This window comes from Galleria mellonella, unplaced genomic scaffold (genome assembly GCF_026898425.1).
Source record: "Galleria mellonella isolate WM207_F2 unplaced genomic scaffold, CSIRO_AGI_GalMel_v1 utg38, whole genome shotgun sequence".
Taxonomy (NCBI): domain Eukaryota; kingdom Metazoa; phylum Arthropoda; class Insecta; order Lepidoptera; family Pyralidae; genus Galleria; species Galleria mellonella.
In genome coordinates, this window is record NW_026442090.1 from 2,890,773 (window position 1) to 2,905,092 (window position 14,320).

The 14,320-nt window shown below is 32.9% G+C and overlaps 1 protein-coding gene across 1 annotated transcript; it reads left to right on the forward strand.

The window, feature by feature from the left end:
- Positions 1-1,576: 1,576 nt before the first annotated feature.
- On the forward strand, positions 1,577-11,770 carry LOC113522960 (uncharacterized). Its single transcript, XM_026908815.3, has 6 exons — positions 1,577-1,932; positions 7,288-7,380; positions 8,557-8,704; positions 9,713-9,791; positions 10,268-10,448; positions 11,160-11,770. The coding sequence occupies exons 1-6, from the start codon at positions 1,845-1,847 to the stop codon at positions 11,309-11,311; spliced, it is 741 nt and encodes a 246-aa protein (XP_026764616.2). The 5' UTR covers positions 1,577-1,844; the 3' UTR covers positions 11,312-11,770.
- The last annotated feature ends 2,550 nt before the right edge of the window (positions 11,771-14,320 follow it).

A 14,320-nucleotide genomic window follows, 5' to 3' on the forward strand; every position in this document is an offset into this window, starting at 1 on the left:
TGTATTGAAAGCTCAATCGCTAATGACTATCGAGAGTAATATTTACAACAACAAATTCCTTACATGCCCAAAGTGCATGCGCTCCTTTATAATCAAGCTGAGCTATGCGAGTTATATTAGAACCCAGGCACGGCGAAAGAGTCATTGAAGCGGTTACCATAGCCAGAATTGTCAGAACAGATTCATTTAAATATTAAGCATACGGATGTTCTAACGGCAAGACGGCATAAAGAAACATCAAACGAAAAATATATGTCCGAAAAGCTTACTGATCCGTTAAAAGAAGAAAGTTACACGAAAGGCGAATTTTTAACAAGTGACATAGAACAGAGCACACTTAGGCATAGTGTAGCGATAAAAGAAGTAAGTTTGACATTTACAAGACAGTATATGCAAATGTTGCAGAGGCGCTAATTTAGCGTCATGACCAAGTTTCTTCGCATTTGTAACATACACCTACATTTTTTATTATTATATCATTGATTCTAATACAATTTTACATAATTATATACATTCATTTGTATTATCATAATTTCAACATAACATACCAGATAGATGTCATACGGTTGCAAAAATAATGATTGTGTCATAAAAAATACGTGTTACACCTAAGTAGTATTTATTATTTTGCCTATGATTATATGAATTGCATACTCACCTATTACAATTTCATGTTTCAGAATACAGAAGCGTTACGATAGACCTTATGAGTGAGGTACTTCTCATGCGTTACCATTCTTAAGGAAATCTTCGATCGACTTCACACTGTATTCTGTAATATTTATAGTATTTGAGTCTGTAGTATAGGCGATACACTTGCTCCTGATTATCAGTTCAGAATCTTTGTTATATTAAAAAAAAAATCTTTTTTCTTGCATTGCCTGTCCTTCGGGCTGTATCAGTCACTTTCGCTTTTAACAGACACCCTTATTCCGGATTCTATTCCGGTTTAAAAGTTTTCGAAACTGTTTCGAATATTTTAATTGAAAATCATCAATTTGATTCTTCGAAAACTTTAAAAAAACTTTGTTATCACTAAGAGCTTCCGATATGCCGATGCTGATGCATCTCACATCACAGATACTTAAGCAATTTTATATAAAAAACTCAAGATACACAATTACACATGAAAAATAATATTTATTCAGCCCAATTAATTGTGAAATATGCTGAAACATTCTTATAAAGTAAAAATATATTGTTTATACATTCAGAAGACTTTCATATTTTCAATAAATTATTATAGCTCTACTTTCTTACTTTATCTAACTTACTTTATCCAAACTTTTGTATGGAAATATGAATATAAATATAATTTTATTAGTATAATATATTTACTATATGAATATACCTAGTACACATCTTTGTCACACAAAATTACAGTCACATATTTTAATAAAAACTAACGTTACATTTATTGGAAAGGATAAATTTGAATCTCATCTAAGCAAAGTTTAGATCTATGGCAAATAAGTATTTCGTAATAATTTGGTAGGGATATGCGCTTTCGCAGACATTTGCCGGTCCGCAGAAAGACCGACGACCACAGTCTATCATATGAATTTACTAGTCCCATTCAGTTTATAAGCTAATAATATTTATATCTTACTTTTATCACTACAACTTTATTAGTTTCTATTCATCTTACACAAAATAAGTAAAGCGTAAACCATACAGTGAGATAGTATTTTTTATTCTATTTCAGTTCAGTAAGATCCATTTTTAAAAGCATTACAGTAAACCGCCGGTCATTATTTGTTGTTACTATCCTGCGGGGTGTTTTTTGACAGTTTTGTTTGTAAATATTTTACTTTCAATTTTGTTTATGAACATCGATTTGAACGATGCGAGAATTAAATATTATTCAAGTATGTGCCATAGTGATGTGCTGTTTACATTTGTCGGAAACACAGAATGAAGTTTCGGAAATAAGTGAGTATTCCTAATTTCCATTTTAGTATTATACATTTTTTTATTTATATATATTTCTCTTAACATATTCCATATATACCAAAAATATCAAATTTGTATTACAAAATATATAACTAATAATTTAAATCTACTAGCTGACCTGGCAAACGTTTTGCCTCCAAATTTTTGTCGTATTTCGACCTATGTTACTTTATTGAAAAGGTGCAGTTTCAATAGTAAAATCCTTCCCTCAAAAGATGCTAAAGATTTTAACTTCACCCTGTATAAAAATCTCGTAAATATCCCGCATTTTTTTTATTTGTTCTTCTCCATGCTTAATACTATCTTTCATGGCAACGCCAAGAGTTTAAAAGCTAACAAACAAACAAACTCATTTTCACATTTAATAATTATTAAAGTTTCAAGTTTTAAGCTGATTAAAGTAATTATCATTAATAACTAAAATTAATAAACGCACTTATATTAAATCTATTATATCTATAACCGATTTTAAAAATTCATTCATCTACATAGCTATATTACCATCGAGACATATAGGTTACATATTATTTGTGATTTAAATTCTATCTACCCATGTGAAACTGAACCAAATCGCTGATTATTTATAAAATAATTACATTTCTATTACTTTAAATAAATATCTAACTACTTATAATATCTTAAATTAGACTAGTAGGTAATTAACATTAGACTACAAACAGACAATGTAGTCTCCGTGACCTGGTTCGATTACCGGCCACTTGAATATAATTTGTTATATAATGAAGTTTAGCTAAATATGACATTGTGTAATAATTGGTATATACATATAATTTATGGACTTAATAATATCTAATATTCTATCTCAACCTCATTGCTGAAATATCGTAATGATATCAGTAAAGTACGAACCAATTTTTTTAAATAAGGACGCTATCTTCATAAAAAAAATCTATGATGCTATTTATTTACTAATGAAATAGTACAAACAATTATATATATAACATATATATATATATGTGTGTGTGTGTGTGTGTGTGTGTGTGTGTGTGTGTATGTGTGTGTATAAAAAAATGTTAATTGAGTGACCTATATATCAACGCACAGCCGAAACTGCTGAATTTAGAATCTTGAAACTTTGTAAAAAGATTCTTTATACATATATAGCGTTGGCGAACAATAAGAAAGGTATTGTAAAAGTTGGTAATTATATAAATCTAATAAAATATTTATACTAAATATCCCACAAACTTTAACTATATATTATATAAAGAAACCAACTTATGTAAATTGGCTCAAATTTGGATGTTCTATGTCGTACCGCCCATATACGAGTATTATATTTACTGCTTGATTCCTCATAACACAGATTGAGAATCAAGTGACTATTACGATTGTGTATTGTGTAGCACTTAAAAATCATCACTGAAACTTCTTCGTCTGTAAATTAACTTTTATTTTTTATTTTTAGAATGAATTATGATTTTATTTAATATTCAAACAATCGCAAAAATTCCATTACATCGTAGGTATCTTACTAATATTTACTAGTAAAATTGTAATTAGACGATGTCTTTATATGAAACATATTTAAGAAAAATTGATATAAGAGATCTTAATAAGGGCAATAAAGAAAAACAATGTTTTCTTGAAATTTTGTCCATCTATGTGTTTGTTCCGGGAGCACCAAATTGGATGTAATTGGTTGTTTTTCACAGTTGTAATTGTTTTTAATGATTCGTTTTCACAGTTGTTTTCCTAAGTCTAACTTACCAGAGGGAGACTTTGTAGAAAAGTCGATTGCTTGGGTAACTTTGTCCCATTAGTGTTTCTACCATGAAGCAGTTGTGTTTGCATGGCTGTGTTTCGGTTTGAAGGGTGGGATATGGCGTGAATTTACTGGGTATGGAGGAATAACACCTGAGCCCTCAGGAATGGCAACGCAAGGGGGTATCATGGGCGAAACAGTATACTCTGTTATGTCCATGATACTGCTCATGTCTATAGGCGACGGTTACCAGTTTCCATCAGGTGGGCCGTCAGCTTGTTTGCCATTCTAAGTTGTATAAAAAAAACTATAACCCCGTCTAAAAGTGCCCTTTTTCATCTTTTTCCCTACTTTTTAAATCTAGTTTATAAAACGGACAGAAAGCTACGAGTAGTTGATAATAAACTTCTTGATATGTCCACATATTTTGATTATTCAAAATGTCAAGTTTTTCGCAATATCTAGTGTAATGGTTGTGCAAATAGTCTGAGACATCTCGCATTGTTTACCTGACGAAAACGAAATGGATGTGACAACACACACATCAGTACACTCGACTGATGATGCTTAAAATACTACCTGAAGTTCACTTGTGTTTTTATTATCAAGCAGCTATACTTGTATGACTACTTCTGTATCAAGAGTTGTATATAGCAGTGAGATTACACTTCAGTACTTCAGAAATAGTAAACAAAAATTTGTACAAGTCTATCAGAGGGAGATTTTGTACAAAAGTCGTTTGCTTGGGCACCTCTGTCTTATTCGTGTATCTATCGTGAAGCAGTTGTGTTTGCATAGGTGTGTTTCAGTCGAAGAATAGCATATTGGGTGGCAGTGAACTTACAGGGTACAGAGAAATAACATCTGAGTCTTCAGGAATGGCAACGCGTAGAGAATATCATGGGCGAAACAGTATACCCTGTTATATCCATGGTATTGCTCATGTCTATAGGCGACGGTTGCCACTCTCCATCTAAGTTTTTGACATTGTAAGTTGCATAAAAAAACCAATATGTATATTGTAATATGTGAATATTGTAATATTCGTGTTGTCATTCTTATCTTGTCGACAATTTCCGATGACGATTACCATATTTTCCATCGTCGGTAGGGGCTGTCCACAAGGCGGTGTACTGTCACCACTATTGTGGAATATAGTCGTAAATGAGCTCATAATAGAGCTTAACGATAACAGCCTCTACACGGTAGGTTATGCGGATGATATAGCTGTACTTTTAACAGGAAGCTTCGAAGGTACTCTGTGTGATCGCATGAGAGTAGCTTTTGAAATAATTGAGAGATGGTGCGCACAGCATGAACTCTCGGTTAATCCTACAAAAACAGAATTAATCATGTTCACAAATAGAAGAGTTACATGTCCTTACAGACTACCAAAACTCTTCAATACGGAACTGAAACTTAAGGAAGAAGTCAAGTACCTTGGCATAATACTAGACAGTAAATTGCTTTGGAATAAACATCTTGACTACAAACTTAACAAAAGCACAATTGCATTCTACCAGTGCAAAAAGATGCTAGGAAACAAATGGGGTCTTTCGCCAAAAATAACTCTATGGCTGTACAGAGCTGTAATCAGGCCAATGTTGGTCTATGGTGCACTGGTTTGGTGGCCGAGGACAAAACTATCGACCACCGCCGCCAAACTGAAAAGCTTTCAGAGACTGTTTTGCTCTTCTGTCAGCGGCTGCATGAAAACAGCTCCTACAACAGCAATAGAGTTGGCCCTCAACATAACACCCCTAGACCTGCACATACAGCAGGAAGCGGCGTTAGCCGCTATCCGACTAATGCATCTGGATCTATGGGGTAAAAATCACTACAGTCCCCACACTTCTATTCTGAACCAGGCAATCGAATATGAACCTTTGATTGCGGCTCCGTGTGACAGGACTCATAATCATTATATATTTAACAAAAAATACCAAATACAAATTCAAGAAGAGGAAAAGGACCAATCCGGTGTACATGAATTACGCATATACACCGATGGCTCCAAAACCGAGAACGGTTCAGGAGCCGGAGTCTTTTCCTTAGACCTGAATATAAACGTGCACATACCGCTTGGCGAACACAGCTCAATATTCCAATGCGAATGTGTTGCAATAACCGAGGCTGCTGCAGCTGTACATAAGCTAGGAATAAATGGTTTTAGCATTAGATTCTTATCTGACAGCGCAGCAGTACTAAAAGCATTACGAAACAACAAGACAAACATTTTTATGACTAGCTTTTTTAACTTTATAAATTTTAACAAATTGATAATTGAATGCCACCATTCACTGGATAGGATATCTTCCAATAACCGAGTTATCCTCCAATGGATAAGAGGGCACAGTGGATCTTATGGTAACGATGCCGCAGACGAACTGGCTAGAAGAGGCTCAGGAACGAGGGTGGTAGGCCCGTATCCACTTCTTCCTCTTCCGTTCTCGCAATTTCGAATGTGGATTCGTCAAAGATCCGCTGACATACAAAACCAAAGATGGATACAGGCTACTGATTGCAGACAATCAAAATTGGCCGTACCTACGTTGAATCAACGACTATCAAAACGTTTATTACATCTAGATAGAAAAAACCTCAAAATAATGATAGGGACAATAACGGGTCATTGTCCATTAAACAAACATTTATACACAATAGGAGCCACAGACAGCCCTCTATGTCGAGGCTGTTTCGACGCTGAAGAAACGGCTGCTCACGTAATCCTGGAATGTGAGGCTGTGGCCCATCAACGTTTAGAAATCCTCGGAACGGTGAGGTCGCTCCGTGAAGCCTGTGAAGAACCCAGGAAGCTTCTGCGCTTCTGGGCGGAGCTAGGTTGGCTGTACTAGCCACGACTCACACGCACAACGGCCCAAATGGGAGGCTAAGTGCGGAAAACAGAGTCTTTCTTACATTACATTACATTACATTACCATATTTTCCAATAGATGTGTTGTCAGTTTGTTTGTCACTTCATTTATTTCATAGACTATATAAAAGGTTTTAACAACATGCATGTTGAGAGTTTGTTAAGCTTGTTAAGCGTTTGTTAAGAGCGTTGGAACGCTCTTATTGGTCTAGTGATAAATTCGTTTACCATTTTTTTAGGATCCAATCCTAAGGCACCTAAGGGGAAAGGGATTGTTAGTAATGAACACTGAGAATCCCATTGCTAACAATATACCCAATCAGGTCGACCTCCTCCCGGTTCCCCCTGGAAAATATTATAGTTAATTCCTGATGAATTCATCATGATAGGCTAACTGGCCTGTTTTTATTCTCATCGATCACCCTTCACTGGTGTTCTGCCAGCGTATCCCGTTACCGCAGGCGGGGTTACAATTCCATTTTCATTCACCAAAAAAAAAATCCTAAGGCACCCTGCGCAGCACAAAGTATTTTTACTAAAAGGGCGCTATAGGAGCAACTCTTATGCACTCATTCTTTATATAAACTTTGGTCAATCGTATATTTGTCATTGGAAGGCGACTATAGAAAAAAATGACAATTCATTTTTCACGACATACTTAAGTTATTCACTACTAAACATAAATCCTATAGGACATTCGTGGTTATTCATATTAACATTTTTTTTTTTTCAGAAAGAATATTCTCCGCATGCAGGAAAAAGTCGCCTGATTTTGATACTTGCATGAAACGAGCCTTCAATAAATTACGACCGTATTTCAAAGTAGGTAAGTTTAAATAATGTATGAATATTGCATAAAAAGTGAATTTAATAAAAAAGTACATTTATGTCCAAATTATTTTATTATATAACATTTTAGTTCACTAGGAAAAACACGCTTTAAATAAACCAATTACAAGTACTGAACAAATTTTAAATATTCTTATAAATGTTTTCGGTAAACTTCGGTAAAATTAAAGCTCTTAAGAACTCAACTACTGTATACAGTTTTTAAATCGAGAACCTATATGCATTATCTATCAACCGACTGCAAAAAAAAGGAGGTCCTCAATGCAATTGTATTTTAAATTGTTATCTTATAAATTCATCAGTTAAGTATAAACCGATTTCGAAAACCTTTGAGTCGGGTACGGATCATAAATATTACTTTGACTAATTATTAATGTAATTTATTTTTTGATTAAAAAAATATATTTCATTGTTTGATTATGTATATTTATTTTATAATGTTTTTTTTTTTTTTTATACAACTTAGAATGGCAAACAAGCTGACGGACCACCTGATGGAAAGTGGTAACCGTCGCCTATAGACATGAGCAGTACCATGGACATAACAGAGTATACTGTTTCGCTCATGATACCCCCATGCGTTGCCATTCCTGAGGACTCAGGTGTTATTCCTCTGTACCCAGTAAATTCACGCCATATCCCATCCTTCAAACCGAAACACAGCCATGCAAACACAACTGCTTCGCGGTTATAATGTTTATTTAAATATTTATATGTGTCATATAAAAACTCAGATTTTAAATTAGGCTTATGTTAAAATATTCAAAATAATAATAAAAAAATATGGAAAATTATTTTTTAATTTGAATCGATGTACATACTTACAGATTGGTTCCATAGAAATTTTAATAAAATCGTTTCAGTAATTTAGTTCTTAAACCAAAATAACTGGTTTTACCTTACGACAGTATAATTATACAGTATAAGTAGAATTATAATTAACGTCAGTTTTTTTTTTAAACACATCAATAAAATTTTGCCAATTCTAATATTTATAAAATTTTACCTACACCATCATATCATAATCATACCTACGATATATTTAAAAAACATTGCCATTCTTATTTTGTCGGTAATAATAAAATGAAAAATCGTATTGTTTAGTACTATGTACGTATGTGTAGTATATACATACGTTGACGTTTGCGTACAGGCATACCGGAGCTGGGTGTTGCGCCATTTGACCCACACTTCGCTAGGGAAGTGAAGCGGTCGCGGAACATAGCCGGTATTGGGTTCACGATCACTCTGAGAGATGTTTACGAAGAAGGTTGGACGCAATCTCTAGTCACCAAATACAAGTAAGCGTCTAATTTATACTAATAATGTATTTGGATTATTTTATACAACAACAATGTGCAATTTATTATAAAACCATAAGAATTAATAAATCCTTATTCAAAAATTTAAAAAAATTACTGTATAATTTTCCGTCAAATCCATTGTATGATTTATAAAAAATAAGCAGAAAAACAAACAGATAAATCCTCACGTACATAATTAATGGAGATTCAATTTTAGAATTCGATAGCCCTCTTCTTGAGATTATCCCCCTATATTATCTATTCATATCTACAGACAACAACTAGATATTACTTGTCATGAAATATGGTATTATAAATTAGTTTGCCATATTACATGTATTGTCTTGTTTCTTCTCTATATTATATATGTAATGCAAATAATATATATCGTTATATATATATATATAACGATCGTGGTTAATTCTTGATGAATTCGTGACCAAGAGCCAACTGACCTGCTTTCATCCTCACATATCATTCCTCACTGATGTTCTCCCAACATATACCGATAACACAGGCCGAGTTACCGTTCCATTATCATTTATTAAAAAAACCGTGTGTGTATAACTAGCTTTTACCCGCAACTTTATACGCGTGAATTTTGAATTAATGAAATACTTGTAAATCATTTCCAGATGGTATAAGAATATTAAACATGACCATACCAGATTTTATATATACAGATATATAATTTATCCGTGTGGTCCTGACCTAGAATAGGCCACCCCATCCTATCCCGTGGTTGTCGTAAGAAGCGACTAAAGCAGGGCGGTGGATGGACAGCAGCGTCCCTCTTAAAACATCACCAAAACCTAACTGAGGTTGCCAAACCATATCCAATTTGGAGCAGTAGTTTTTACGTGATGTTGCAATATTGTCTTGGCTTCTAAAGCTCGGATTAAAACCCCCACAATAATTTTTCTTAATTATTTCAAATTACAAACACTATCTAATTACAAATTTTATTATATTAATAAGAAGTAAAATATCATCTTTACGTTACAGGACAGACTGGAATAACGGGCGGATTATTTATTCTCAATATTTTCCTGTAAAAACACTACATGGCGATTATGACTTTCAAGTAAGTGCACAAGATAGTTTGTCGTATATTCTGAAAATTTTTATTTTTACAAATCCAATGCTATTTTTCCTTAACGCGATAGGATGTTTAAAACCTAATATTACACGGGTATATTGCCAAGTCTCATACTCTATCCTTATATAAATTCCTTTCTTTAACTTTCTTTAATACCTGACAACACAAATATTCTAGTATTTCCTTATTCTTATAGCTAAAGTATCCATTTAAAATTATAATTTTAGTAAATGTTGGGAATCAACAATATTTTAAATAATTAAATATACATACAAATTTAATATGTACGTTATTTTACACTAAAAATAATGTAGAACATTGTCATTATAAGTCCAAAATAAGGTATTTTTATAACATACGATATTTATATGATCACAAATAACTGTTATAAATGCACCATTGTAACATATAATTTAAGACTAGTGTACAATATTTATAACAAACAAATGTTCAAATTTCAGGGAGAAATGTTAGGTTTGAATGTATTCCGTTCGGGCCATTGGAACCTCACCCTTCGAGATTATTCTCAGAGCACGCGCATTAAACGTAACTACGGCGACCTGGACGTTCATGTGGAAGTAGACCATATAGGTGGCATGGAGTTGCACGTCGGAAATATATTGAAAGGAAATGGTATATTAGGTATGTTATTTCAAAAATTTTAATTTAACTTCGTGCGGTTTCCTGTTTTTAATAAAAATTGTCTACATGCGTCCCTCCGTCCCGCCTACTAATTCTGATATCAATCGACTGGGGGCAAGGGATTGTTAGTAATGGGATCTAATCGCCCCATTGCTAGCAATATACCCTGTCAGGTCGACCTCTACGCGGTTCTCTCTGGAAACCATTGCGAATAAGTCTTATTGAATTCGTCACAATAAGCCAATTGACCTGATTTCATCCTCACCTATCATCTCTCATTAGTACCCCGCTAGTGTATACTAATATCGCAGACAGGGGTTACCATACCATTTTCACCAAAAGATATCAATAAATTTGCTGAATGCTTATACTGCCATTTAACTGTCCCAGTTAGATTTGTTCAACAAACATTTTCTTGAGTGTACCGCTCTTGTCCCATATATACGATGGAGAACCTATTTGTGTTTGTCTTTTCATTTAACTGACTACATTAACACGATAATAGACTTGTGAGTAATATCAAATAAATGATTGCAATATTTTAAAACTAATTGCTTTTGTCTTCACACAAGTATACAAATTTTTCACTCTTGTGTGCAGTTTTTCAAACATTTTCTTTTATACGCACCTTGTTGTTAACGATAAAAAGTTGTCAATACAATGCTGTATACATTCCGCAGGTAATAGCAGAGTTCTTTATTTTAATTCCAGAGTCAATACTGGATCGTATTATCAATGCTGCGTGGAAACCAGGATTTGCGATACTCAGACCTCTGATCAACGACTTCGTAAGCACCGCTTTCACGGACATCTGGAGCAAATCCTTCAAGAATTTCACAATAAGCGAATTCATCAAAGACTGATTTTATATGACAAATACATAGTTCAGTAAATACTATATTTGTTAAAGATATAGTATTTATATTTATTTCGTGTTACTTCTGTTACACTGGATTTATAAATAAAAAAAATCTATATTTATTTATTTAAATAAATAAATAAATATTTGATTTTCAGTTAGTGATGATCGTGTCAGGGTGACCCGAGTATTGGCTCAAGTACCTAATTAATACTCAAGGGGAGGAAAAGGAAATGTTAGTAATGGAGACTAGTGGCCCCATTGCTATCAATATACTCTGTCAAGTCGACCTCTACGCGGTTCTCCCTGGAAACCATCGTGATTATTCTTATAAATTCGTCACGATGAACCAACAGGCCTGCTTCACCTCTACTTATTATCCCTCACTGATACCGCGCATACTTACATACCGATAGGGGAGGCGTTATTATGTTGTTAATATGTCATAAAAAATGTACTCAACTATTCAATATACAGAACTCGAATATATTTAGTATTTCAATATTGATATCGAGAACTTAAAACACTACTCTTGTATTTATCATAAGGTTTTCTTTTCCTGTTTTAGCATTTTATCTTTTCCTTAATTACCTTAAGGTAAAAAAAATACTTTTTTACTAAACATTTATTACTTTTATAAAAGTAAACTTCAGAAATGATTTTAAAATATTTCTAGTCTTCAGATTCGAGTCAAGATTCAATTTTTAACGAGTACCAAAATATTAGAAATCCAAAAAAGATAGATTGACGCGTCACTAGTTCCACGAGTTGCCATATAAGTTTCATTCGACGCAAAAATATAGACCTTATTCTTGTTTATGTTATCTGCATTATCAAAGTAGTATTTTAGCAAAAAGAAACCTGAATGAGTCTCTAAAAATATGATTAATTTTGACAAATTCAATGAGGTAAAAAATCTGCTTACAGCATCTCTAAAAAAATACCACTCTGGACTTAAAACGTTAATCTACATTGTGGATTAAATTCTTTTTGCTAAAATTCGTCCAATGGGAAGGATAAATCAAAAACATTGTTATATTACATATCTCAATATTATATTTAAAAAATATAACCTAACTATATATATGACTTTATATTTAAATTCAATCAACAAATAACTCGCTCGTTCATCAAAACTGGAATTATCAACCTCAGTCTTCCAACACAAATGAATACTAACCAAACAGACTTCACACCAACAACAAAATGGCGTCAATATGTCGCCAATCCAACTTTCACACGCTCCATAAATATATTATAACATTGCACCTTCAATTTCCATTTTAAATCAGAAAATTACACAAAAACATACTGTCAAAAAGTCTCGATTTCATTTTAGCACTACTTGCCTGTTTTACGATCGTAACGTATAAAATGTATGGATACAACCCGTTCATTGACATGTTTGCATTAAATACTTACGCGCAAGGAACATTCGCGCACTATACAACGAAATATAAGTACATAAATTACAATGACAATCATAATAGGACAAAATCAACGAGTCTATGAGATACCCCGCTTGTCGTAACACTGAAGAGAAATTATATAACACAAGAATAACGTGGTACCTCGTAATTGAAGCTAACAAGACAAGCATACTCACCGTTGTTTAACAATTTTTCCATTTTTATGTAAGCAAGAGAAAACGTATTTTACGTATTTGTTAATCTTGGATTAACGAGTACTGAACTATTACGATTTATATTCAGATATAGTAATGGAATTATTTTTGTAGGTATTCCTGACTATATCATAAAGTTGATGATTCGAGGTGCAAGTAATAAACTATCATTATTAACATTCTTTACAATTACGAGGTATCACATACAAACTGATGTGTTATTAGTTATTACCAGCTCTTGGAGAATTAACAATATTGTCAGCACTACATTAGGACCCTGTGCACCGTCGAACCGACGCGACTACATCTGTATGGACTAACTCGTTGTAATTTCTTAGACAATACTGGCGGCTAAAACATCATAAGCATATGTTATGGTTATCAAATATTTGGATTCATCGATTGGCTCTTGAAACTCTCGATTTTCGAACTTGACTCGGACGTTGTAATTGTCAAAATTACTTTGGAATTGTATATTGAATACCAATTGTAAAGTACGTGTCTCTAAAACTAAAATGTAAATATTCTGTCAAAAGAAATAAGAATCTAAACTTTAATTTTAATTAAAATCGACGTTCCAAGAACCTTATTTACAATTGCAATAGTCGACTTTTCGAGGTATTACAAATTATTATTTATTACAATTGAGTTCGTTAACTCCAGCAAAATATTTAAGAACACTCCTCCACATGCAATTATCATTTATAAAAATTACTGGTTATTTTATATTAGATTTTGTTATGTATTATTTTAGACAGTCCATTTGAATTTTAGAGATATAAAACCAAAGCCTTTTTAAAAAATTATAACAGATGCATTGGCACCCGAATTAAACCAAAGATATAATTACAATTTACCAAGTAACAGACAACCAATTCTTAAATTCTCTAAATTTATCTCTAAAACTATATAATTTTAGAAATAATTTTAGCGATAGACAGAATCGATTAGTACACTTAATGTCGTAGATTTATAGATTTTAAAAAGACTAAAGTTTACACGATTCAATCGATCGATCGTTCTAATATAGACAATCAATTTACGCGCCGTTACCATTTTATCAAACAAAGTACCGATCGATGTTAACAATGGAAGTAGCGTAAAAACCCTTAAACTAAATTACGAGAAAACTCTTGTTTAATTTGTACTTGCTTTTCTCGTATGTTTGGCCCCAGATTTTGTGTTACAAACAATTTAATTAGAGATTATAAATAAAAATAACAAATCGCCTTCACAAAAATAAATTTTAAAAGATTTTCGAGACGATCAGTAACCTATGTTTGATTACGGGTTATCTCGTACAATGCGCTTGAATAAATTTAATTCTGTCAATTGCAGTTGTTGCTAGAAGCGAATTTTGTTCATATTAAGTTGTGCATTTACAATAAC